This window comes from Eretmochelys imbricata, chromosome 12, assembly GCF_965152235.1.
Source record: "Eretmochelys imbricata isolate rEreImb1 chromosome 12, rEreImb1.hap1, whole genome shotgun sequence".
NCBI lineage: Eukaryota > Metazoa > Chordata > Testudines > Cheloniidae > Eretmochelys > Eretmochelys imbricata.
The window spans coordinates 40,203,691-40,230,237 of NC_135583.1; the positions used below are offsets into that span (position 1 = coordinate 40,203,691).

Below are 26,547 nucleotides of genomic sequence, written 5' to 3' on the forward strand. Positions count from 1 at the left end.
GGAGGGTGGGATACTTGGAAAGAACGCGAGCTGCCCGGCGCTGCGCGGCCCCGGGCGGGGGTGGGGGGTGGTCAAGGCCTGAGCTGCCCGGCGCTGCGGGGCCCCGGGCGGGGGGGGGGGGTTAAGTCCTGAGCTGCCCGGCGCTGCGGGGCCCCGGGCGGGGGGGGGGGGTCAAGGCCTGAGCTGCCCGGCGCTGCGCGGCCCCGGGCGGGGGGGGGGGTCAAGGCCTGAGCTGCCCGGCGCTGCGGGGCCCCGGGCGGGGGGGGGGGGTCAAGGCCTGAGCTGCCCGGCGCTGCGGGGCCCCGGGCGGGGGGGGGGGGGGTCAAGGCCTGAGCTGCCCGGCGCTGCGGGGCCCCGGGCGGGGGGGGGGGGGGGGGTCAAGGCCTGAGCTGCCCGGCGCTGCGGGGCCCCGGGCGGGGGGGGGGAGGTCAAGGGGCCTGAGCTGCCCGGCGCTGCGGGGCCCCGGGCGGGGGGGGGGGGGGGGAGGTCAAGGGGCCTGAGCTGCCCGGCGCTGCGGGGCCCCGGGCGAGGGGGGGGGGAGGTCAAGGCCTGAGCTGCCCGGCGCTGCGCGGCCCCGGGCGGGGGGAGGGGTGGGGGGGGTCAAGGCCTGATTTGCCCGACGCTGCGGGGCCCCGGGCGGGGGGAGGGGTGTGGGGGGGTCAAGGCCTGATTTGCCCGACGCTGCGGGGCCCCGGGCGGGAGGTCAAGGGGCCTGAGCTGCCCGGCGCTGCGGGGCCCCGGGCGGGGGGAGGGGGGGGGGTCAAGGCCTGATTTGCCCGACGCTGCGGGGCCCCGGACCGGGGAGGCGGAAGGGGCAGCTCACGGACAGGCAGGCGGGGGGGGGGAATCCTTGGCGGCGAATGAGGGCGGGGCGTTGGGGAGGGCTGGGAGGCGGCCATCTTGAAGGCTGGCAGCGACCGCCGAATCGGCCAGCTTTCAAGATGGCTGACTCCGCCTCCTGCCGGCACTTCCGGCTTCTCTCAGGGGCCGGCTGCCGTGAGCCGCGCTGCCCGGCTCGGCGAGGCCCTTCCTCGCTGCCCGGCGGTCTAGCGCCCTTGGGGGGCGGTCGCCGCGGGACATGGCGCTGCTGCAGCTGCTGCTCAGGGGCCCCCGCTGGCGGCGACTCGGCCTGGCGGGGCCCGCCCGGAGCTGGGGCCGGCCTCGGGGCGGCGGAGTGCTCCCGGTGAGTGGCCGCGGCGGGCCGAGCAGGGGACGGCCTGGCTGTGCCCTGCCAGCGGGCGCCATGGCGGCGCTGCCGGGGGCGGGCCGGGCCTGAGGCCGGCTGGATCGCCCGGCGCTGGAGCCCTGCGGTCTGGTCCTGGCTCTGGCAGGGGCCTGCTGGGAGACCGGGGACCCCGCTCCCGCCGTGCCCTGTACAGGGGGGAGACCGGAGCGTGACTGATGCGACCTGGGCCATTGTTGTTCCGGGGGGGGCTTCCTGAGCAGTGCGGGTGGGAGTCCCTCCTTTCTGCTGCCCTTTCTGCGTCTTGAGGCTGTCTGGCACAGCGAGTATGTGCAGCGCCGGGCACAGCGGGCGCCACCTGCGTCAGAGCGTCTGACCGCTCCTGGGTTCCGAAAAATTACTAAGCACGCTGCCATGGGAGGCCGCTGTGGGATGGGAGCTATCCCTGGGGCTCCTAACGTCTGTGCACTTTCCAGGAATCACCTGCCTGCAGTCCTATGAAACAGAAGAGTTTAATGATGGAGAAGCCCTGCTAGCATGAGAGAGATCCTTTCTGGTATTACCTGTAGCTGGAGCCCTGCCAAATTCACAGCCATGAAAAATGCATCACGGGACCCTGAAATCTGGTCTTGTGTGTGTGCTTTTACAGATTTCATGAGGGAGACCAGCATTTCTCAAATTAGGAGTCCTGACCCAAAAGGGAGTTTGCGGGGGGTCGGAACATTATGTTAGGGAGGGTCGCGGTATTGACACCCCTCCTTCTGCGCTGCCTTCAGAGCTGGGCAGCTGGAGAGAGGCAGCTGGTGGCCTGGTGCCCAGCTCTGAAGGCAAAGCCGCCGCCAGCAGCAGCTCAGAAGTAAGGTTGTACCATACCAGGCCATCCTTACTTCTGGGCTGCTGCTGGCGGCTGCTCTGCCTTTAGAGCTGGGCCCCTGCCCAGCAGCCACTGCTCTCCAGCAGCCCAGCTCTGAAGGCAAAGCCGCCGCCAGCAGCAGCTCAGAAGTAAGGTTGTACCATACCAGGCCATCCTTACTTCTGGGCTGCTGCTGGCGGCTGCTCTGCCTTTAGAGCTGGGCCCCTGCCCAGCAGCCACTGCTCTCCAGCAGCCCAGCTCTGAAGGCAGCGCTGCCGCCAGCAGCAGCACAAGAGTAAGGTAGCAGTACCGCAACCCCCGTACAATAACCTTGCGACCCACCCGCAACTCCTTTTTGGGTCAGGATCCCTATAATTACAACACTGACATTTCAGATTTAAATAGCTGAAATCATAAAACTTGCAATATTTAAAATCCTTTGACTGTGAAATTGACCAAAATGGACCATGAATTTGGTAGGGTCCTACCTATAGCTTGGTCTTCATTGTTAGTACCATTCAAGTTTCTAAGAGAGAGACCTTTTTTATTTTTTTTATTTTTTCTGAAGTCTGAACCATTTCCGTTTGGCAAACATTGATTCCTTTCCTCACTTTTGTTTTTCTTTCCCAGCATAGCTGCGCTACTCGTTATGTCCTTGTTTGTGCACCAACCTTGTAATAGGATTTCATAGAATCATAGGACTGGAAGAGACCTCAAGAGGTCATCAGGTCCAGTTCCTTGCACTCGTGGCAGGTCTAAGTATTATCTAGACGATTCCTGACACTTGTTTGTCTAACATGCTCTTAAAAATCCCCAATGATGGAGATTCCACAACTGCCCTAGGCAATTTATTCCAGCGCTTAACCATCCTGACAGTTAGGAAGTTTTTCCTAATGTCCAACCTAAACCTCCCTTGCTGCAATTTAAGCCCATTGCTTCTTGTCCTTTCCTCAGAGGTTAAGGAGAATAATTTTTCCCCTCCTCCTTGTAACAACCTTTTATATAAAAAAAAAAAAAAAAAAAAAAAAGGGAAGAAGGAGGATCCTGGGAACTACAGGCCAGTGAGCCTCACTTCAGTCCCTGGAAAAATCATGGAGCAGGTCCTCAAAGAATCAATCCTGAAGCACTTACATGAGAGGAAAGTGATCAGGAACAGTCAGCATGGATTCACCAAGGGAAGGTCATGCCTGACTAATCTAATCGCCCTCTATGATGAGATTACTGGTTCTGTGGATGAAGGGAAAGCAGTGGATGTATTGTATCTTGACTTTAGCAAAGCTTTTGACACGGTCTCCCACAGTATTCTTGTCAGCAAGTTAAAGAAGTATGGGCTGGATGAATGCACTATAAGGTGGGTAGAAAGTTGGCTAGATTGTCGGGCTCAACGGGTAGTGATCAATGGCTCCATGTCTAGTTGGCAGCCGGTGTCAAGTGGAGTGCCCCAGGGGTCGGTCCTGGGGCCGGTTTTGTTCAATATCTTCATAAATGATCTGGAGGATGGTGTGGATTGCACTCTCAGCAAATTTGCGGATGATACTAAACTGGGAGGAGTGGTAGATACGCTGGAGGGGAGGGATAGGATACAGAAGGACCTAGACAAATTGGAGGATTGGGCCAAAAGAAATCTGATGATGTTCAATAAGGATAAGTGCAGGGTCCTGCACTTAGGACGGAAGAACCCAATGCACAGCTACAGACTAGGGACCTAATGGCTAGGCAGCAGTTCTGTGGAAAAGGACCTAGGGGTGACAGTGGACGAGAAGCTGGATATGAGTCAGCAGTGTGCCCTTGTTGCCAAGAAGGCCAATGGCATTTTGGGATGTATAAGTAGGGGCATAGCGAGCAGATCGAGGGACGTGATCGTTCCCCTCTATTCGACATTGGTGAGGCCTCATCTGGAGTACTGTGTCCAGTTTTGGGCCCCACACTACAAGAAGGATATGGATAAATTGGAGTGAGTCCAGCGAAGGGCAACAAAAATGATTAGGGGTCTGGAACACGTGACTTATGAGGAGAGGCTGAGGGAACTGGGATTGTTTAGTCTGCAGAAGAGAAGAATGAGGGGGGATTTGATAGCTGCTTTCAACTACCTGAGAGGTAGTTCCAGAGAGGATGGTTCTAGACTATTCTCAGTGGTAGCAGAGGACAGGACAAGGAGTAATGGTCTCAAGTTGCAGTGGGGGAGGTTTAGGTTGGATATTAGGAAAAACTTTTTCACTGGGAAGGTGGTGAAACACTGGAATGCGTTGCCTAGGGAGGTGGTGGAATCTCCTTCCTTAGAATTTTTTAAGGTTAGGCTTGACAAAGCCTTGGCTGGGATAATTTAATTGGGGATGGGTCCTGCTTTTGAGCAGGGGGTTGGACTAGATGACCTCCTGAGGTCCCTTCCAACCCTGATATTCTATGATTCTATGATATACTTAAAAACTGTTATCATGTCCCCTCCCAGTCTTCTCTTTTCCAGATTAAATAAACCCATTTTTTTTCAATCTTCCCTCTAGACCTTTAATTATTTTTCAGAGTAACAGCCGTGTTAGTCTGTATTCGCAAAAAGAAAAGGAGGACTTGTGACACCTTAGAGACTAACCAATTTATTTGAGCATAAGCTTTCATGAGCTACAGCTCACTTCATTCACTTTAATCATTTTTGTTGCTCTTCTCTGGACTTTCTCCAATTTGTCCACATCTTTCTGGAAATGTGGCACGCAGAACTGGACGCAATGCTCCAATTGAGGCCTAATCAGCACGGAGTAGAGCGGAAGAATTACTTCTCGTGTCTTGTTTACAACACTCCTGCTAATGCATCCCAGAATGATGTTCACTTTTTTTGCCACAGTGTTACACTGTTGACTCATATTGAGCTTATTGTCCACTATGACCCCCTGATCCCTTTCCGCAGTACTCCTTCCTACGTAGTTATTTCCCGTTTTGTATGTGTGCAACTGATTGTTCCTTCCTAAATGGCGTACTTTGCATTTGTTCTTATTGAATTTCATCCTGTTTACTTCAGACCATTTCTCCAGTTTGTCCAGATCATTTTGAATTTTAATCCTATCCTCCACCTCCAAAGCACTTCCAACTCCTCCCAGGTTGGTATCGTCCTTTATAAGTGTACTCTCTATGCCATTATCTAAATCATTCATAGAATCAAAGAATACCAGGATTGGAAGGAACCTCAGAAGGTCATCTAGTCCAACCCCCTGCTCAAAGCAGGACCAATCTCCAATTTTTGTCCCAGATCCCAAATGGCCCCCTCAAGGATTGAACTCACAACCCTGGGGTTAGCAGGCCAATGCTCAAACCACTGAGCTATCCTTCCCCCACATATCATTGATGAAGATATTTAATAGAATTGGACTCAGAACTGGTCCCTGCGGCACCCCACTTGTTATGCCCTTCCAGTGTGACTGTGAATCACTGATAACTACTCTCTGGGAACAATTTTCCAACCAGTTTTGCACCCACCTTAAAGTAGCTCCGTCTAGGTTGCATTTTCCTAATATTTGCTGTATATATTGTCTGTGCTGCAGGACAGGATCAAACGTCATGAGGTCCTGCAAACTACATATTAGGTGTAGGCTTTGGGCTGTATGCAAAATGTTGTTTAATGTTTTAGTTACCCTTTTTTAGTGGGTGTTATAGGGTCAAAATCCTAAACAGCAGAATAGCACATCAGTTTACAACAAAGATGCTAACCAAAATCTTAAGGATAGGTTAGCTTTATGTTTGTCTTCACAGGAGCAATTATGTAAATGAAGGAGGCACATGAGTTCCATACACATCCTCTGAAGGGATGTAATGTCAGTGGATGTGGCTTGTTTTCTTTAAATTGTTTTCTCATCTTTAACTTTTTAACATCTTTAGGGCTATTATTTTGGACAGTTTTTGTCCTTCTTTAATTATATCTGTTTCCAAAGGGGTATAGTTTAAATTGGTGAAACCCCAAGTGTGGGCACATTTATATCCATAGAGGAGTATTTGTATCAATGTAGTTTGTTTTGCAGAAACTACATTCATGCGTGGGGGGTTACATTCATGTAAGCTATATCTGCTTCTGAACTGATACAGGTTTTGAACTGGTTTAACTATATAGACTAGCCCTTAAAGAAAATTTAAAAATCAAGTTTGTTAAAATAAGATGTAAACTCACACAAACAAGGAAATTCTGACTTAAATGTTCTCTAACTTATTTGCTCTTCTCTGCTGAAATTCTGCAATGTTTTCATGGTAAGCTTCTGTGACTTTCGTACAGGTGAGGCTTCACCCCCTGCAATACTCCAATCCAGTGAACACGTGAAAAACTGAGGCTATTTCCACAGTAGGAGTGCTTTACTGGTATAGGAATAGCGGTATACACACTTCTAGTATGGACACAGCTGTACAGTAAAGCTGTGCTTTGTACTGGGATAGTAAAACCACCCCCACAAGAGAGACAAGCTATCCCAGTAAAAGCACAGTTTTGCTGGTATAACAGTGTCTACACAAGGGCTTCAGCCAACACAGATCTGTCAATTAGGGATCACACTTCTTCACACATCTGATCAACGTAGCTATGCTGAAAGAAAAGGAGGACTTGTGGCACCTTAGAGACTAACAAATTTATTTGAGCATAAGCTTTCGTGAGCTACAGCTCACTTCATCGGATGCATTCAGTGGAAAATATAGTGGGGAGATTATGCTCAAATAAATGTGTTAGTCTCTAAGGTGCCACAAGTCCTCCTTTTCTTTTTGCGAATACAGACTAACACGGCTGCTGCTCTGAAACCTGTCATAGCTATGCTGGCAGAAGCTTCTAGTTTAAACTTGGCTGGAGTAGCAGGTGTATTGTTGGAATCTTTGCTTCTATCAGTTTAAATTAGTCATTTAACGTTATTTAACAGTACCTTCATTGCAGTGAGAGTGCTGTATGTCACAGTAGGCCATGTCAACCAATTACTAATGTAACTGTGAAATTTGATCTACAATTCAAGCCAATTCTTGCGTCCATGGAACATTACCCTTAGGGTTAATCAAGACTACAGGCGGTACTTATTAGCTGGTGTGAAGAGTAGGTGTATAGTCTCCTTACTGTGGAATCTGTTAGGTTATGACTTTGCCCTCCTCTAGCCTTTCTCATCTGAGAAAATTCAAGCACTTCACCAATGTTAATTAATGTAGCTTCTCCATATCTCTGACATGTTAGCCCCAGTATACACTTGAAGGATAAACCTAGGCACAAGAAGAAGAGTGTGACTTCCAAACATTTTAGGCACATGCTCTGTGTGCATGTTAGCTCTCCTAAAACCAGGCTATAAACTACTTGCTCATAATCACATAGCAAGTCTGCAGCAGAGTCAGGAATGATACACAGGAATGATACTCATCCTGTGACCAAATCACAAAAATATCCTTCCTTCCTTCCTACTGAGGAAATCTACTTTGATTGCCCTCTGATTCTATGCTGCACTGTGCAGTTTTTCCTGTTACAGTTGTCATCTTTTTTTCTCTTCAGACCCTTCTGTCCCGAACACTTTCCCCCACATTTGAAGGGCTCAGTGGACTCTTAGTGAAGCAACATGTAATTCGGGATCCAGTGAGACTCTGGAAACTCTTAGGTGAGCTCCCTACTAAAGTATTTTTGAGGGGGATGTCTGCGTTGGCCAGGACATTGTCTTTGAAATGACATTAATTTGGGGTCTACTAAGAAATGTAATTACTTGTAGTTTTTTTTTTTTTTTTGGCTAGTGATAAGCTGTGGCATCTTCACAGTCGGGATCAGTGGATTGAGTTACCTATCTGAGCTCTGAAACCATTTAACTTGAAAATGTTTTGCATTTGGGCTTACAGTTAAAAGCTTGCATTTTTTTAAAAATGGATTTGCTTCTGTGCCTCATTGGTGAATGTTAATAGGAAATCTTGATGCAGCTTTGACAACAGATATTGTAGAGGGGTGGTGGGTCAGTCCTATCCCTAGGAATTGGGGTGGGGCCAGGATCTGCCACCCTTGGAGCACGTGGAGGTATGTGTGTGGTGGGGTCTGTCTCATCACCCTACCCTGATTCTCCCTGTTGGGCCAAGGCCCCCCACACACATGTTCCCAAACAGCAGATCCTGGTCTCAGCTTCTCACCAGCTGGCGCTGTAGTGTCTCCTTGGCATTGCCGGGGGCTCCTAATCACCATGTGTTGTCATTGCCACCCCCCTTCCTGCTGGCTGGCTGGAAAGGAAGCAGCAGCAGTGGCCTGGACTGGAGCTGTGTGTGGAGCAAGCCAGGCCCCAATCCCTGCCCTCTGCCAGGCTGACCAGCTGATGCCATATGATGAGAGATCCTCCCTGGCCCGAGCAGTCATCTTAGCCCAATACCATGATTTTTCCAGCAGCAGGGATGCTTCTGCCTCCCCACGATTAGAAAAATCATGTTATTGGGCTAATTTCCTGATTTCTATACAGTCTGTGAAATCATGACTTACACAGGGCCATTGTTCTGGAGCTGGTGAACATGAGCCTGCGTGCTGAGCTGCAACGTGTTAAACCTTTATGTCTGTGTTGTGGTTGAAAACACATGGATGTCTCTTTAAAGTGATGACTGGGAGGGACATCCACACACTCTGCACAACTGCAAGTGAACTCTCCAGTAAGGGGTAACTTCTGTCAAGTAGTGTAATTTCTAGGCTTGCCTGCCTTTCCATGGAGAGTGCAAGTAATAGCCTCAAATCATTTATTTTCTTTTCTGAGTTCTTTGCTGCTCCCTGGCACATAAAGGGAAGCTCCCACTCAGAGTGTTTACTACTAGTGATAGCGGTGGTTTTTTAAATGATATGTGTATGTATGGACAGATTTGTGTTCTTCAGTTGCAACACAGACAACATTTCCATTAGTATATGTTCACACCGAGTAGTACAAGGATACTGAAACTAGTGCATTGATAAACTCCAAATTTTCTGTTACTCTATAGGAAAGTTTAATAACTAGAAACTGGTGGAGAATTTTCTCCAAAAGACTGTCTGCCATCTTAGAATAATTTCTAAACAAAGCTGTATTTTGACTGGATTGCTGAAAAAACCCCAAACATTTAATTTAGAAATAACATTCAGAGTTTCCTCAGTCTTGGTCACATTCCTCCCTCTGATGTGTGCACCCAGTTTCCACTGAAGTTAATGAGAGTTACACATGAGTAGGGGAGGGCAGAATTTAACACTTGACATATTCAAAGCTTGTACTGTATGTCTAATTTCTCTTCCTGGGTCCCAGAACTAAGTGCTCCAATTACTATCCTTTTCCATATTTATTTGTTTATAGGTGGCACTTACTATTTTAGTACCTCAGGGTCTCGGTGGAATAGCAATAAGAATGAAGGATCCAAAGGGAAGTCTCCAGAGGAGGATGAGGGTATGTATGAAGTTTTGATACAGAGGATACTTAATGAAATGATGGTTCCAAATTGGAGTGTCATTCCGTGTGTGAGTATGTGCAGGAGAACATGCAAGATCCATGTTAATGCTAAATAGTGCTAGGTATTGCACTGTATACCGGAGCCATAACTGTAAAGTATTCTCAGTCATAGGTTTATAAATCACATGCTGCTGAGTCTAATCCATACATGTCCAAGCTTTGTTCAAAGGTTTTTATTTCTCTTTTGTACATCAATTTGTTTTTTGTAATGTATATCTAGGTTTTGCAGATGTTTAAAAATTTAAATTGATGATAGATAAAATTTTTAAAAAAAGCTTAAAAAGAATCAACGCCTGTCAAAATTTAGAGTTGCAGGAAATTATAGTGGTGTGGTCCAGAAAATTATTTAACAGTAGATATTGAGATTCAGAAAATTAAAGCTTTATAACTGTTAAAAGATAAATTGTCAACATCACATGTCAAAATATGCAAAGTAAATGTCCTTAAATCAAACTCTAATTAAAGTTATCAAACAGCATTTTTCTTTCTTCACCTGTAGGCAAATTTTGATTATCATCAGTGGAAATATTTGAGTCCTTACCTTTGTTACTAATATCACCTAACAAAAATGAAATCTAAGGAAATATTAAAATCTACATTTCACCACTTCAGCTGTATACTTCTTGTCTTTTTGAACTTGTACATTGGAAATAAATTAGTCAATTTCACTTTTATGTTAAGCCTTGTCTAAACACAAGTTGTACCAATTTCACTAAATCTGTTCAGAAAACTCTAGCTAATTTGGTGCATTTAGTTAAGCTGAGCAGATACCAGGCACTCTTGAACTGATTGAAGTGTGTCCCCACAAGGGAGTTGCACTGATAGAACTACGTGGGTTTCTAAAGTATCGTAACTAAAGTGGTACAACTGTTGTGTGTGGACAAGGCCGCAATTTCTAATATGTTTAATTTTCTGATCTTCCTAGGATACTGCAGTGTTTTGGGTTGCAAACACCTCAGGAGGATGTTATTCTTTCAAAATGGTTTCAATTCAAATTAAAAAAAAAAATCACTGAGATTTTCTACTGATTTTCTACTTTCTAATAGCTTGGTTTCACAGCACCTATATCTTGAGTCTAAACTGACCTGACAGTGCCCCTTGGTGTTGTCAGCAGCTCTCCTATAGGGGGATAGGCAGTCGCTGTATTCCCTTTTTTTACAAGTGTAATTTGACTCGGCTTTGAAAAGTGACTAAATTGCCCTCCCATCCCATCCCCCCAAGTATAAGGGACTGGAAAAGTTCCCAGTCTGTGACAAGCCTTGCAGTTTGATTCTGTGTATGATGAATTTCCCGCTAGAAAGTCCCCTAGCTGGTGGAATGTACTGTATCCTGGCTTAAGGATTTATTTTAAAGATGTCAGAAATGGCCCATGTGAAAAGCCTCATGCTCTTCCGTATGTATGGTGGTATCTGCTGAAATGTGACAGAGGCCTATAAGACGAGAACTAGCATCTGAGAGTTTCTTCTTCGTCTCAGTTGATGCCAGGACTCTCGTCTGTGTGAATAAAGGCCGATCTAGGCTTGCACCTTCCGTGGTGCTATTGTTCGTTTTCTGGAACTTTGGATGAAGGCTAAATCTACAAACAAAGAGGGCTCCACTTTATTGTCACACAATATAATTGCAGTTTGACAATGGCGTTATAGTTCTGTTTTATAATGACTAATTTTTAACTACATTTTCACTTAAATACAAAGATTGAGACAGTACAAAAGGCATGACATTTTTTGTTTTTTGGTTTTTTTTTTTGTGGTTCCAAACATGCTGGTGGGACCATCAGGCTGCATCTGGCCAACTAAATGCCATGCACACTTTCAGCCCCATGTATGGTGGTAATCTATAGCCTTTGAGGTCTGTAGGTCAGGAGTGAGGGTCTTGTCGGTTCAGGCAGACAAACTTAGGCCACTGCTCAAACCACATGCAAGAAACAGAGAGAGAATGTACAGTGGGATGCTAATACAAATACCACATGGTCTTTACTGAATGTTCTTTTTCTAAGCCTGGGATTTCTGCTGCCTGGAAGACCACACAGAATGATTGTGACCAGAGATCCTACAAGAAGTATTGTGGCTATTAAAATTTGTAAACAGTAACCTGCTGTGTTCAGTGGCCCTTCTCCTGTGATTAATGGATAATTTGACTTTGGGAGGTGGAATTCTCCTCCGTGTCTCTAGCAGAAAGACTGTCTCTGCAGTAATTATTAAAAAGAACTCTTTGGACTGTCACCACAGCCCTTGCAAGCTTTTAATCACTGAGTTCAGATTCGGGGTTAATGGCAAATCATTTCTTCATGAAGGCTTTGAGACTAAAGAGCTGGAAGTGTTCCCACAGTGGTTGGTTTGCAAGTGTCTCTTCCAGCTACCATTACTTATTGATTGAATAGTTATTGTGGGCAGTTTACATTGTAATATGAATACTGCATGGCGAAAGTGATTGCATTTTCTGACAAACCAAAGTAGCAGGATGATAGAGGTACAGAAATCAGGAAGTTTGAATTGCATAGCTGTCTCTGCTTTCCCTGAATATGGACTGGTAGAAGTTCTCTCGTAGCAATAAATGTCTTTCTTCCAGTTTTCTAAGGCATTGTCATCTGAAAGTGGTCAGCTGCAGTTTTGAGGGTGAAGGTGCTTCCAATTTGCATTAATCCAGAAATGTTCATCATAGCAACATGTCTGATGGCAAGTTCCGATTTCAACATGATCTTTTTTCAGTGACGTTCTCAAGATTATGGCTGCTTCTCAGAAGAGAAGAGAGAAAGATGAGGAAAGCCCCATACTCTGATCAAGGAAAATATTTCATGCATCTGTCTTGATTTCATCTGAAACTTAGAAAGGAAAAGTGCTTTAACAGCATTTCCCTGGGGTGTTGCTTTTCCATCTGAGATCTCATTGAAAATCATCCTTGCTGCACTTAGATTCCTTTTGTGCGGGGGTTCACCTCTCCCAGAGTTGCCTCCATTGTTTGTAGAAAGGAAAGTTGTTGTCTGTTTATATAGTTCTCATTTAATGGAGCGGGATATCGTCTAGCTTTAAGGTTTCTATCATCCTTGGCTAACGCTGTTCTCCTTTTAATGACATTGCTGGATGTTAGATTATAGCTTTGTGATGAATTTACTCATTCTAGTGTATCTGGATCTAGCTGATAACTTGGGTGGGAAGATGGCACGAAAGAACAAAAGGGGATGAGCTGCACACAGATCCTGAGCTGTCACTGTGTTCTGAAACTATGACTTTATCTGAAAAGCTGTATTGTTTCTATTTAGTCACAGACCTTTCCTGTTGGAAACATAGAACAGAGCTAGGGAGAAGTGAAAAATGATGTTGCATATCTGAAGGACAGAGGACTTCCTGGGGTCTGATGACTGTGTCATATTTTTTTCCTTGGTTTTGTTGTGTTGTGTAGGGTCTAATTGGTGGCTAGAGATAAATGCCAGTGTAGATGTCTTTGTTATGAATTTGCAAATAAACCTAATCTGGGCTGCAGCAGGCAGACACTCTAAAAATCCAGTGGTGAAGAGTTAATTTATTTCTATGTGTAGAATGATATTTACGTATGTCATGGTGCCAATGGTGGTAAATTGTATATCAAGAACATCCAGATTCGACCATATAAATGGGGAGATGACTGTCTTTTTTTTTTATCACATGATGGTCAGCAACTGAAATTAAACATTCTGCCCTGACAGTCCTTTAAAGGCAGCAATCTTCTAAATCTTCTGAAGAAGTCTGGAAAATGCCAGGATTGTAAAAAACAGGTTAGATGCAAATACTAAGACACACAAGTCATTGATTCTCCTGTGGTTCTCAAGCCTTCTAATTGCATTATAAAGTTACTTACTTGACTAGGTGTTTTTGGCATTGTAAGATGAAAAGTGAGCATGTCGTTGAAACAAATCCATCTATGGTACCTACAGAACTTCCAGTAGTCTATTAAAAAGCATTTTTTACACCACATATAATTAAACTGTGTAACTCACTGTTGCAGGATATTATTGAGACTAATAGTTTAGTAAGATGCAGTGCAGATTAGATGCCTCTATTAGATGCTTGTGTAATATTAATAATCATTTTATTATTCTGTATAGTGTAAATGTTGTCAACCTTTTTTGGTTTAGGACATCAGTTGATCAAGAGCTGGTCAGGAAGTGATTTGTGCTGTATTATTGCACAACTGGCCAAGAACATTGTGGTGGGGTTTACTCATTCTCTCAAAATTTCCAGCATAGTATCAGCCAGCAGCAACCAGACTAGTTGGGCCACTGGTTTGTTACAGTATAGAAAAATGCAATATATGGAGGGGGTTACTGTAGTCAAAGCCTTTCGTTTGATTCCAGTAACGATGCTCCAGTGGTTTTGTTTGATCTATACATGTATTAGGCCGCTGAAATGGTTACATCCAGGCAGTTGAAATGGTTCCTCAGTTTAGAGTAGGCTGGGATTCTTGATGAATTGACTTTTCACTAACTAGTTAATGGATTTTGACCCTCTAAAGCCTTCTGGACTAGGATTAGATTTAAATAAAAACAAGCCGGTGATCAAAGTTTTCCAAAATGTGTTTGAGATTATCCAGTATGGAGATGAAGAATTTGATTTCTGAGGGCAGCTTCCAAAAGTAAATTTTTGGCTCTTTGTGCCACTTCATTTCCTCTTCTTACTGAATTGACAGTTGAAGTGAAAAACTTGACCTTCCCTTGTATCCAGTGCACACAGTCTCTCTGCTTAGGCTGTTGGGGCACTGGGGAGCTGCTGAACGTGGCAGCAGCTAAAACAGACTCCATGATACATGCAAATATTTGCTAGCTAATAGAATGCAAACTTTGCCTCCTTCCTAGCAACTGTTAATTTTGGATCTGGCTGCATGTACTTTAATAAACAGGCTTTTGAGTTGATACTGTTTAACATGTGGAGAAGAGGAGGCCTTGCGGTCTGACAAGATCTGGGAGCCAGCAAGGTCCTGGATTGTAATGTGACCTAAAACACTGACTCACTTTGTGACCTTGGACAAGACATGTGACCTTGGACTTCATTCAGCTCATCTGGAAAACTGGCCTTACAAGACCTCGCAGCAAACTCAATGCTGCTTCCGAGTATAGCTTTCCTAGACCAATCAAATTTAGGACTCATACCAAACTATGTAGCTGGTCAGTTTTTGGTCTGTTGTGTAATTTTCTATTCTCTGGATCACAGAGCTTAATCATTATATACTCCCCTGTCTCTCCTCTCATCTCTCTTCTTTTTTACAAAGAGGAAAAGAAACGCAAGGAACGGGAAGATCAGATGTATCGTGAGCGTTTGCGGACGCTCTTCCTGATAGCTGTCATTATGAGCCTGCTAAATTCACTGACCATCAGCGGGGTCAACATTTCCTGGAATGACTTTGTGAATGAGATGCTGGCGAAGGGGGAGGTCCAGAGCATTCAGGTGGTTCCAGAGAGTGATATTGTGCAAATTTATCTGCACCCAGGAGCAGTTGTATTTGGACGGCCTGTGAGTGTCTTTGTACAATTAGAATGAATAATTCCAGATTAAGCTGTTGGGAAGAGTTTCTTAAATGTATTTCCATTAAAGCCCCAGCTGCTGTTTTGTTCATTACTGATTTCCTTCTCCTCCTTGTGTTTGAAGTTCTGTGTGACTCTTGTCAATTATACCAACTGAGAAATGAATCAGTCTCTTTTTTTTGTTTGTTTTATAAAGAATATTGTCTGAATCTCCCCCATCCCCACTGGTTGGGAGGAAGTCAGAAAATCCATTGCAGATTTTGGAAAAGTTAGATTTTTAAAAAAATTATCCCTAATATCAGCACAATTTAAGATGATTCATGGAGCTAGGAATTGGTAGTAATTTTTTACCACTGGCTGGCTTAGGAAAAACATAATATTCAAAGCAACCAGTGTGGAAGCTAGTTCCAGATGTTTGACAAGCACTAATAATACATGCCTTTTTGTTTCTTTTTAAAACCAAAAGAAGTGTGAGTGCATGGTAGGACACAGGCTGCTGGGCTTGTCACCACTGAGAAACCGAAACTGGCGAGACAGTAAATTATTTCTCTGGTGATTGGCCTATTATTTAGTTGGATAACTTCTGATCGCTGAAAGCCATTACTGTCTATGTGGGGTGCAGATGGTATCTAAGAAATCTACATTAAGCACAAGAAACTCGATTCCTGTGGATTTCTGAGATCTTCATGTGCAGAGCAAGTGCAAGAGCAAGTGCAGGCTCAAGGTATCAGTAAATGTGAACTTTTCAAGGATTAAATCTATCCTCTGACTTGTGTACAAAGTCCTTGCATCTCCTTGTCTGCAGAGACTAACTTCTTTGCTGGATTTCAGCAGATTTTGTCCTTAAAAATTCACAGCAAAGTCATTGTAACTTTAAAAGAAGTGTTTTCTCCTTTAGTCCTGACTTCTGGTCCCATAGCCACTTTCTCACGCTCCACTGGTATTGCTGGCAAGAGGGTAACCCATAATTTAGAGAGGCCTTTATTCTAACTATCCACTGCAGATAGGTGACCTAGTTTCTGCTTTATCCTCACTCTGCAATATGGTTCTCTTGATTTCATGTCCCCAGAGGCTTGCCCTGATGTACAGGATGCAGGTGGCAAATATTGACAAGTTTGAAGAGAAGCTGCGAGCAGCGGAGGAGGAGTTGAATATTGATGTGAAGGACAGGATCCCAGTCTCCTACAAACGCACAGGCTTTTTTGGAAAGTATGATGTTAACTGATCACTTATTTGTACTGTGGTAGTGCCTGGGGCCCCAGTCAGGGATCAGGGCCTTGCAGTGCAAGGCACCGTACACACACATAACAAAGAGATGGTCCCTGCCCTGAAGAGCTCACGTGTGGCCTTCAGAAGTAGCCCCGTCTTTAAAAGACATGTTAAAACTTAGGCCAGGTCTACACTACAAGTTTTTGTCATCATAGCTATGTCGGTCAGTGTGTAAAAAAACAGCCCCCTAGTCAACATAGCTGTGTTGGCAAAAGTTTTTAGTGTAGATGCAACTATGCTGACAAAGTGCTTTTGTCACTTAACTAATGTGTTTCGGGGAGGAGGTGGTGCTGTGCCTGCAGAAAAACTCCTTCTGTTGGCATGCAGAATAGAATCTGCACATCTGAGAAAAATCCATTATCAGTCACTATGGATTTTTGTAACAGTAGTTTTCCTAATTGAGCACTATGTCTTTAATCAATTATTATAGTGCAAACCATGATAAAACCCATAACACAGTGGGCTCAACAAACATGATATTGGTCCCTCGTTTAAATTAGCCATTGGAGAGAATGCCAGATCCATAATGAGCCTTCCCCATTTTATAATGCTTTAAAATTGAGACTGGTTTATTTTGAAGTGAGCCAGGTTATAAAAATATATTCTTAGCTTTAACCCACTACAACAGGCGCTGCAGTTCAGACAGATAACCGGGTCTGACACTCAGATTTACAGCCACATGCTGAGCAAAACAGCTTTAATGATAAGACACAAAATGTCAATGAGAAGTGAGTATTCCTATTACATTTATAGACTTTTTTTGTTATCCAAATCGAGGATCCTTTGTCAAAACAATTCAGCAAAGGTTAATGTTTTAATTCTAATATGCGCCTCTAACGGGTGAGTGAGCAAAGAGCAAAAGAAGGAAAAAATCTGTCAATCAACTGCTGGCTGGAATTTATTTTGTGTTTTCAAACACTAGCACCAACATTTTGTGGTCTGTTTTCTGCTGCTGTGGTTTATTTGTCCTTCTGTTACAACTGGCAGCTCTTGCAAACCGAGATTTATGGAATCCAGAATGAAAAACAGATTTATAAAGCCCACTCACTGGGGATTTGAATGAGTCCAGAAGCACCTCTGTCCCTGAGAGGAGATATGGTGTTGTACAGGGAAGATTTCCGTAAGAGTATGTGTGGAGACTCCACCATAGGGAGTATTCTTAATTGTGTATTCTCTCTAATCCACCAACAAAGATGTGTAGTGTTGCAATCCTGTATCTGCCAACCCAAGAGGTCCCCTCTCCAAAAAGAAGGCATGGTGTTTCAAGCTACCTTGCTGGTTCAGAGGAGCCAGAGCTGTCTTTCAGCATTCCCTAGCCACATACTTGCAACTAGTATCTTGGTGGCAACATTAAATGGGTGTGCAAGGGTTCTGTTCTCAGTGGTTTGTGAAGCGCAGCAGACCAGACATATCTTTCCCTTAACAATCATGGTTGGCTATGATGTGTAACTTCCTCTCCTGGAACTTTCACCCTGGATGCCAAACATACTTTTTATGAAGGTATTAGAAAATGCTTCATATAAAAGAGAAACCTGGGTGTGGTCTTGTGTTGTGCTGCCAAGTCCTAGAGCTGGCAATTTGCTTGAATAAATGTTTCAAGATTCAGCAATTTGGTTTTAGTTTTTGATCATAAGGCCTGAGATCTCTACCTCACATTTGTAGATTTACAATTTTTGTATACTAGCCCCTCGGGAGTCTGAACTTCTAGCTGTTCTTTACCTTTCAAAACTGCTCTGCTCTGGTTCTGCTCTGAAAATAGACTTTCTAAAGGTGATCTTGTGGGGTTCCGTATTCTCAGTGGCTTCAAGACCTAGAGCCTGATCTGGTAAAGTGCTGAGCGCTGGCAACTCAAATTTGCTTCTTTCAGAGAACAGAGCATTTGGTACCTTGCAGGATCAACCCCTTGTTTGCTCAGTTGACAAGTCAAATTTGACTTCTTAACTGCCAGCTCTGCAGATCAAGGTCTATCAACCCAGCTGCATTCTTTCTGCCTCTTATTTCTCCATGTATGATACTTCTGTGGCCCCCCATTACCATACTACCTGACGGCCATACAATCATAATGTATTTATCCTCTTGAGAGGTAGGGCAGGGCTATTACTCCCATGTTACAGATGGGGGAACTGAGGCACAGAGAGGCTAAGTAACTTGCCCAAGGTCACACAGGAAGTCTCTAGCAGAGCAGGGACTTGAACTGGGGTCTCATAAGTCCCAAATTACTGGACCATCCTTCCTCTTACTGCCAAAAAGATTCCGTAGTTGGAACTTAATGGAGAATCTTGTTGCTGATGTAGGAGGCAGAGTAAACTCTAGTTTATGTGCCTGGAGCTGCATTGGAGCTGTAGTGTTTGGGCCCGCCATGCAGATCAGCAGCACAAAGAGGCCAGGCAGCTGTCCTAAGGGTGCATCTGCAAATTCCCCTGGCAATGCTGGTTGCTGTTCTACCTGCTTCTGGCATAGTGGGCATGTAAGAGATTTGACCAGAGTACCTTGCGTGTCAGCAATCCTTGGCTCTGTAATGTCCCCTGGGGACCATTGCCAGCCAGCATAGATTAGAGCAGCCCTGAGGTGACTCTGATTTACACTGGGAGCCAAATTGGCCCTTGGCTGCCACCTTTGCCTGTTCACCATCAGATTGGCTATGCTGGATCAGCTCAGAATCTGTGAAGATCTAGCCCATTTGTTGTTATGAGCAGATATAACTCTGAAAGAGATGGTAAGCCAGATGTCAAGAATTATAACATTCATAAACCAGTCGGAGAACACTTCAGTCTCTCTGGTCACTCGATCTCAGACCTAAAGGTTGCAATATTAAAACAAAAAGATTTCAAAAACAGACTCCAACGAGAGACTGCTGAATTGGAATTAATTTTCAAACTGGATACAGTTAACTTAGGCTTGAATAGAGACTGGGAATGGATGTGTCATTACACAAAGTAAAACTATTTCCCCATGTTTATTCCCCCCGCTCCTCGGACGTTTCTGTTAACTGCTGGAAATGGCCCACCTTGATTATCACTACAAAATGTACAACATCCTCAGTCACTCCTCACCCTATAGCTGCACTGCTAGCCTAACTGCCAGGACCTTTAAAATCCTGAAAACAGATAACAGTTGGGTAATGTTTACTAATTTAATAACTATCTCATGGCTAGATGCTTAAATTTGTACTTAACTAGCTGTCCTCTTTTCAGTGCCCTTTATGCCCTGGGAATGGCAGCTGTTGGTGTAGCCATATTGTGGTACATCTTCCGCCTTGCTGGGATGGCAGGAAGGGAAGGAGGATTCAGCGCTTTTGTAAGTAGTTTAGGTCCTGTATAATAGTTGTTTCAAAGCTCTTGGTTAGTCTCATTTTGTGCTGGCGCAATTTCCTGCTCTTTCCCCGATAAAGTCAACAGAGGACAAGAATTAGCTGATGCCAGGGACTGTGCGGTCCTGTCATATCTTGCATCTTTTCCTGATCAGCTGACTAGATTGTACAGTAACTGGTTTCACTTGAGGCCCTCTTTCCCTGACTGCAGGAAGGGCTGAGCTCAGTGAATTTCCAGTGCCGTTTACTATGCTATTCTCAAAACTCACTAATGAGTTGCAGCTGCAAATGGTGTATTTCGTTTTGTCCTGCCAACAAGCCTCCCATACAGCCAGGAGTAGGAATCTCTGGGTTTTGCAAAATAACTTCTTGATTTTTAAAATCTGCTCAAATTCTGGATTTCATTATGGGCTGGCGTCTCCCCGCCCATACCCCGCTTGCAACATCAATCAAATCCCTGCCTCTCAATCAGCTGAGGCAACTTGCATAAGTCTGCTCACGTGCAGGAGCAGTAACTGAGGGGACTTCTGGATGAAAAGAGTGGAGACCCTAAATCGCCCATTAAGGTGGTTCCCAGCAGCCCCTTCCTGTGCAACCTTCATCTTGCTCTGGGTGACTTTTTTTATGGAGTGAAGTGTAACTGCTTGAATGGAACGAAGTGCTTTAGAAAGCTTTGAGTGTTAGGGGGGCTTTAAGGGCTAGATCCTGTCTTTGTGGAAGTGAGCATAATTAGCTCCACCGTGTTTAACTCTTTTCACTTGAAGAAGCTGGCAGGTCTGAGGGCCTGAACTGCTTTAAACTTTTTTTCCTCTTAAAAATAAATAAATAAAGTCTTAGTGGCTGTTTTCAGCAGAGCATAATAAGCAGTTACAAGGAGGGTATTTAACTAAATTGTTGTTTTGACTGTCACTGTGGCTTAACACGCACCAGGAGGCTAAAATGTGGGCCCTGGTCTACTTGAGAGCCTATAGTTCCATTCCTGGACTGTCTTGGAACAGTAACTGTTGCAGCAGCACCCGGTGATGGTGGGGTGTGTGTGTTTGTGTGTTTATAACAGTGTGGATGATAAATAACCATCAATTCCCATTATTTCTTCAAACTGTACCAATAGTAACCAGCTCAGCTATACTAAGGACTAGGGTCAATAAGAATTGGAGAGCAGGGATTCTTGACAAACCATAGAGATTTGGGTAATGTGCACAGATTTTGAATTAAATGCCCTCAGTTGATGTATGGGGGGAATTGCTGCAGGTTTCCTCTATGCCTGTTACTAATAAAACATTGGTTAATTAAGTTGTTGAGTCACAGTACCCCCCAGCATCCACAGGAGGAAACCTTTTCATGAAAGTACATTACTGAACATGGGGCCTAGAATCATTCTGCTCTGTTACAACAACAAGAGAGACAGTGGGCATTGTAATGCACTTCATATGGGAAGATCACATTCATATATTATGCCTCCTCCCATTAAAAAAAAAAAAAAGTGTATTCCACTGCCTGATCTTGCACAGCCTATCCAGTGTGGCCCCCCCCCCACCCCCCCATCTCCCTCATCAGTACTGTGCCCTTAGAATTCAGAGTGTGCTGTCCTCCACAGAACCAGCTGAAAATGGCTCGTTTTACCATTGTGGATGGGAAGTCTGGGAAAGGGATCAGCTTCAAGGACGTAGCAGGAATGCACGAGGCCAAAATGGAGGTCAAGGAATTTGTGGATTATCTGAAGGTAAGAGCCTCAAATATGCTTGGTACAAACAGAGGTGGAAGTGGAGGGAGCAAATCTGCCAGACAGCCCATGTGAATGCAATGTGATTCCAGCTGTTACTAGCTTTCTTATCTGCATAAATCTGGTGCATGCACTAGAGACAAGAGGAGGTTGTGGAGATTCTCTCTGCTGAAAGAGAGTGTTTGACTCAAGATCAGGTTGGCTTGTGGCTCCTGTCCTTTTTGAATAAGATGCCTGGTGCCTGCCGTGCTTCACGTGTCCTGTAATCCCCTCCTCTGCCTTTCCTCCACCTGAAAAGAGAGAAACAAAATAAGAGTGCTGTTGCATTTACCAGTGGTACCTTGGAATAGTCTGGCAGCCTGGGGCGTAGGGCTCATTCTTCTTCTTTGTCCTGTGGGGATATTGAGCAGCCTCCGTTTTAACAAGCTGACGGTCTTCCAAGGCTTTGGTCAGTGACGGCAAAAGCCAGACTCTCTATTGTCTGGTTCCTGAGGGAGAAAGGACAGACTGCTGTTCACATGAATCCCGAGCCGGCAGCTGCTGCTACTGTTACATATGTTGGGAAAAGCATCCAGTGAACCTCTGCACAAGTCTTTTCTTCTGGAAACACTGCTCGTGAGGCCAGATACCTGATGGAATTGTGTTGTAATTCTAGAGCCCAGAGCGCTACCTCCAGCTTGGGGCCAAAGTGCCCAAAGGTGCCTTGTTACTTGGACCACCAGGCTGTGGAAAGACCTTGTTGGCAAAGGCAGTGGCTACAGAGGCACAAGTGCCGTTCCTGGCAATGGCTGGCTCTGAGTTTGTGGAGGTAATAGGAGGTAAGTCCTCTGACCTTCTGTTAGGAAGAAAATAGAAGATGTAAAGCAATCTGTGGTGGGAGCACACAAAGTTGCTGCCATCTAGAGTAAGCGTTATCCATGTCTGTGACAAGAACCTGAACTTCTAGTTGTCTTTGCATGGGGAGTGTTTGAGCAGGACTGAGTGTTTCTGCAGAGGGTATAAAACACTTTGTCATCAGTAGACAGTGCCATTAGTGCAGCTACGGGAATGTAAACTCCTTCCCTCTCACCTGCTCATCTGTTTAGAAGAGAGTTCTTCGTCGTGTTGTCTACAGCAAGCCTTCATCCGAGAGAGTCTGGTTTCCTCAGACCCTTCGGGAACGTTCCTTACTACCTAGGATGTGGTGTGGGAACTCCCATGCATCTTTGTTTGTTTCTAATAATACCCACACACCGCACATGCTCTTTGGGGTAGAGCCCTTACTCTATAACCATCCGTTCACTGACTTCCCTGCCTTTACATATGTTCTCTTGTCTCGTCGTTCAAAAATCTAAATCACTCCCGTTGAGACTGCCCTCTTCGTACGTATCCCCTGGATTCCCAGTGCATGAGTATAACGCTCTTTCCAATGGAGAATGCTGGAACGACATATAGCTGCACCCAGTCCTTAAAGCACAGCACAGGGGCTGCATGCAGTTTGCTAATGTAGCTAAGCATTTAAACCCCTAACCCTGTGAAAGGAGCAGGTGTGCTTGTTTGCAGTTGGGTGCGGAGCTTTCCTAGAGCAGTTGCGCAGACAGACTAACATACTGAGTTCAGCTTAAGAGGCCGTGTGATCCGGTGGATAGGGACTCAGGATACCTGGGCTCTAGTGCCTAACCCATGAGGGGACCTAGGACAAGTGTTTCTCTGTACCACTTTTCCCTCCCAGCCTTTGTGTGCCTTGCCTTTTTAGATTGTAAGCTTCTCAGGGCAGGGACTGTCACTTCCTGTGTGTGTACAGGGCCTGGGCACTATCTCGGTTGGGGCCTCTGGGTACAACTGTACTACAGATAATTAAAATGCATAGCAAGTAAGGATTGATTCCTGCAACTCTCTCTTCATCTTACCCTTTGCCCTTCTCTAGGTCTTGGAGCTGCTCGTGTAAGGAGCCTCTTCAAAGAAGCCAGGGCTCGTGCCCCGTGTATTGTGTATATTGATGAAATAGATGCTGTGGGTAAGAAACGCTCAACCAACATGTCCGGCTTTTCCAACACTGAGGAGGAGCAGACCTTAAACCAGCTGCTGGTAGAAATGGATGGTTAGTATTACTTTCTCTCAGCCAGGGATGAGGCCTTTTCTGCCTCCATAAGGATTCAGCTTCTTAAACATGCATTTTCACCCTTACCGGTAATGTTGCTTTACCATTCTCCTCATGTTTAAGTATTTTCTCTTTTTCCCTATTGACTTGAACTCCATTATCCCCCTCCCCTTGCCAGTGTCTCCTACTGCATCAAGCTGCAGCTCACACAATGCTCCCTGTCCTGCAACCCTCTAAGCCTCCAACTCAGATAGTGTCTCCTCTAGATCCCACTGCACGTGACGGGTGAAATCTGTGGCTCTTGAACATCTGTAAGGAGAGGGACCCTGCCATTAAAAGTTGGACTCTTTTTCAGAGTTCTCAGGTGTCAATGTGGCCTCACTGAGCCTTGTTCTGACATAGCAGATATATCACTCACCCAGAGGGTACCTCTACACAGCAAGTAAAAACCACTGGCTGGCCCATGCCAGCTGACTCGGGCTGCAGGTGGTTTAATTGTGTGTAGACTCTCGGGCTGAGCCCATGCTTTAAGACCCCGCAAGGTCAGAGCGCAGCCTGAGCCCAAATTCCTACACTGCAATTTAAAAAGCCCCTTAGCCTGAACCCCACAAACGCAAGTCAGTTGGCACAGGCCAACTGGGGGTGGGGGGTTAATTGCAGTGTAGATGTATCCAGAAGAGTACTTTTCTGTTATGTTCTACTTGCTCAGCTGCTGTATTGAGCGTGTGTCGTAGGGCGAGCAGAAGCAGCTGCATCTCTTCAGCAGAGAGTTTCTCAAAGCCAAGTGCTTTACACTTTGTTCCTGTTTTCCCTCTTTCTGCCCGCAGCCTACCCAGCCATCCCCACAAGAAACTCTGTGAGAGTCCTCTGGGACCTCAATTTTCACCTCACTCCCCCTCACCACACTCCATTTTTCCTCAGTATACTGAAAGGCCCCACATCGTAGCAACCGTTCCTCTGTCTTTGGAAGATTGGACATGAGTCTTTTCAGGGCCTGTAGTTGCTAGAGAGTAATCGGAGACTTCTAGGAGACAGACTTTGGTCTTGATTTCTGCACTGCCACTGGATCATTGGGCCAGCCCTCATGAGAGTTTCATATAGAATTGGAAAAAGGATATAATCTCTGGCTACTAACAGCGGTAGGACTAAAATTAAAATCCTCAGGTGAGTAGGTTTGTTTAGTGGTAACTTTAAAGGCTTATGAGACGGATGAGAGCTTGCTGTGGTGTCCTGAGGCAGTGTGTGCACTGGAGATAACTTTGGCATCATCTTGCAGCCTGCTAATAGAACCAAGGCAACATGTGCATCAAAGACTGTGGCTGGAGGAGGCCAGGAAGCCCAAAGACGCTCTTTAATGTACTATATAATTGTTTCAGCTCAGAAATATGTCTTCCCACTAGTGACTGTATGGAGATAATTTACAGCCCAGAAGAAGAGAAGTAAAGCTAGTCTGCATTAAGGGCAGAACTATGTTTCGTGGGTAACATTTGAGGTTAGCCAGCCATTAAATATTCTTTAGTACTTGTTACAACCTGTCCAAGACAGGTAATTTTAAAGCCTGATGGGATTTAAAATTTAGTTGTCCCAGAGGGACGCAAGCAATGTAGTAAATTTCCTCTGCTGTCCTCTAACTTAATCTCCACCTTCCCGGCTTCGCTAGGAAATCCACATCCAAATAAGGGAAGACAGCCTTATGGTTTGCAAGCCAGCCCTGGGTGCCACTGCCCGGCCTCTGAATGTCTTTCTGGCTAGACCCCACCTGGTGTCGGCCCTGCTTATTTTGGGCATTTACAAAGAGACTTGATGGGATGAAGGAAAACACACATTTGACTGCTCTTGTTTGTAACTGGGGTCTGTCAGCCCCTACAGCACTAACCCAGCTTGCATTACTTCTGTAGCTGAGTCTTATTACTGTAGAGCAGGACAAGGAATAGATGTGTCAGGGCTCTGCCCAGCAGGGAATAGTTCAGATTCTAGGATACATTTGGTGGGAGAGATCCCTTTTTTCCCCTGTTTACTGTCATGGAATTTGCTGCCTCCCCAAATTGTCTCCATGCAAGAAATTCAGTGCAGCAGTGAGGTGTGAGAAATGCTTCTCCTGCAGGCCCTTCTGGGATCTGAACTCCAGGCTGCTTCCTGGGGTGTAGTCAGTCAGGAAGGAGATTGGAATTCGATTCACTGCTGGGCTGAGAGTAGAGCAGCTTCTGCAATTTGTGCCCCACCAAGTTCCTGTTCCTCAGTAAGGCTGCCCCTTAGGAGGGTGCTTTGATGTAAGCCTTAGCTGCTGGCAAGAGAAGTTGCACTAGCTGCCTGCTCATCAGAATGCACCTGTGATCCCCCTGTGTCTCTCACAAGATTGTCAGTGGTTATGGATTTGTACCCTCCCTCCTGAGAGGAGAGGAATTTAAGCTAGAGCGTAGTATGAGGTGAGGAGGGACATGGTCTGTTCTACTGTGCAGGGGTCTACAGGGTGCCACTGTTTCAGAATGGGTTCTGTGATAGCCCTGCCGGGGGAGGGGAGAATGAGCTATGTGTTTGCCTTGAGTAGTCAGACAGCTGAGTGCCTTGTGCCCACGAACAGCCTTGAAGCCAGTGCACAGTGTGCTGGAGGCGCCATGGGCCAGGGTTCCAAAGCCACTCTGAATCCATGCTCGCAGTCCCTGACGCTGTGCTCAGCTTTGGAAAACTTGACCAAAGATGTAAGCTTACTTGGGCTTGGCATTACCACCTCAGCTGTATAATGCACAATAGGTTTCTTGGTGGGCAAAGGCCAGGAGTGGCTCCCGGGCCAACTACTGTCCATGGCCACGCTCATTTTAATGCAGCAGGGTGGCCTGGAAGGACACTACGTCGCAGCACGAGCTACTGCATCATGATTCAAGTAGAGGGCCATTGGACCAAAATGAAGTTTCACATTCTGGGAAGTGTAGTCCCCCCTCTTTTAAAGATGAAAATGTCTGCGGTCTCCTCCAGTTTATAGAAAGCAGCTGTAGTCCTGGAGACCCTGGTGAGTTGCCAATTCCGAAATTAGGGGTTACAGGTGTCAGAATATGAAATATGTGCTTTATAGAAAGTCTTTACTAACGCACAAATGGATTCTCTTCACTCTATTGCCACAGGCTGCCTTCTGAAAAGAAATATTTATTTATTTATTTATTTATATTACTGTAGTGCCTAGGAGTCCTAGTCATCGACCATGACCTCA

General features: G+C 45.5%; 1 protein-coding gene across 2 annotated transcripts in view; it reads left to right on the plus strand.

Annotated features, from left to right (window-relative positions):
- Positions 1-26,547, plus strand: part of SPG7 (SPG7 matrix AAA peptidase subunit, paraplegin) — a 47,286-nt gene that overhangs the window by 163 nt on the left and 20,576 nt on the right. Inside the window, exons 2-10 of one of the 2 annotated variants that reach the window (XM_077830711.1) lie at position 5; positions 7,528-7,630; positions 9,314-9,403; positions 14,708-14,949; positions 16,030-16,169; positions 19,424-19,526; positions 21,137-21,262; positions 21,918-22,080; positions 23,169-23,342. In XM_077830711.1, the coding sequence (XP_077686837.1) occupies position 5; positions 7,528-7,630; positions 9,314-9,403; positions 14,708-14,949; positions 16,030-16,169; positions 19,424-19,526; positions 21,137-21,262; positions 21,918-22,080; positions 23,169-23,342 (1,142 nt within the window). Of the gene's footprint in view, positions 1-4; positions 6-955; positions 1,184-7,527; positions 7,631-9,313; positions 9,404-14,707; positions 14,950-16,029; positions 16,170-19,423; positions 19,527-21,136; positions 21,263-21,917; positions 22,081-23,168; positions 23,343-26,547 lie in introns of those variants that run through there. The other variant, XM_077830710.1, reaches the window with a different exon arrangement.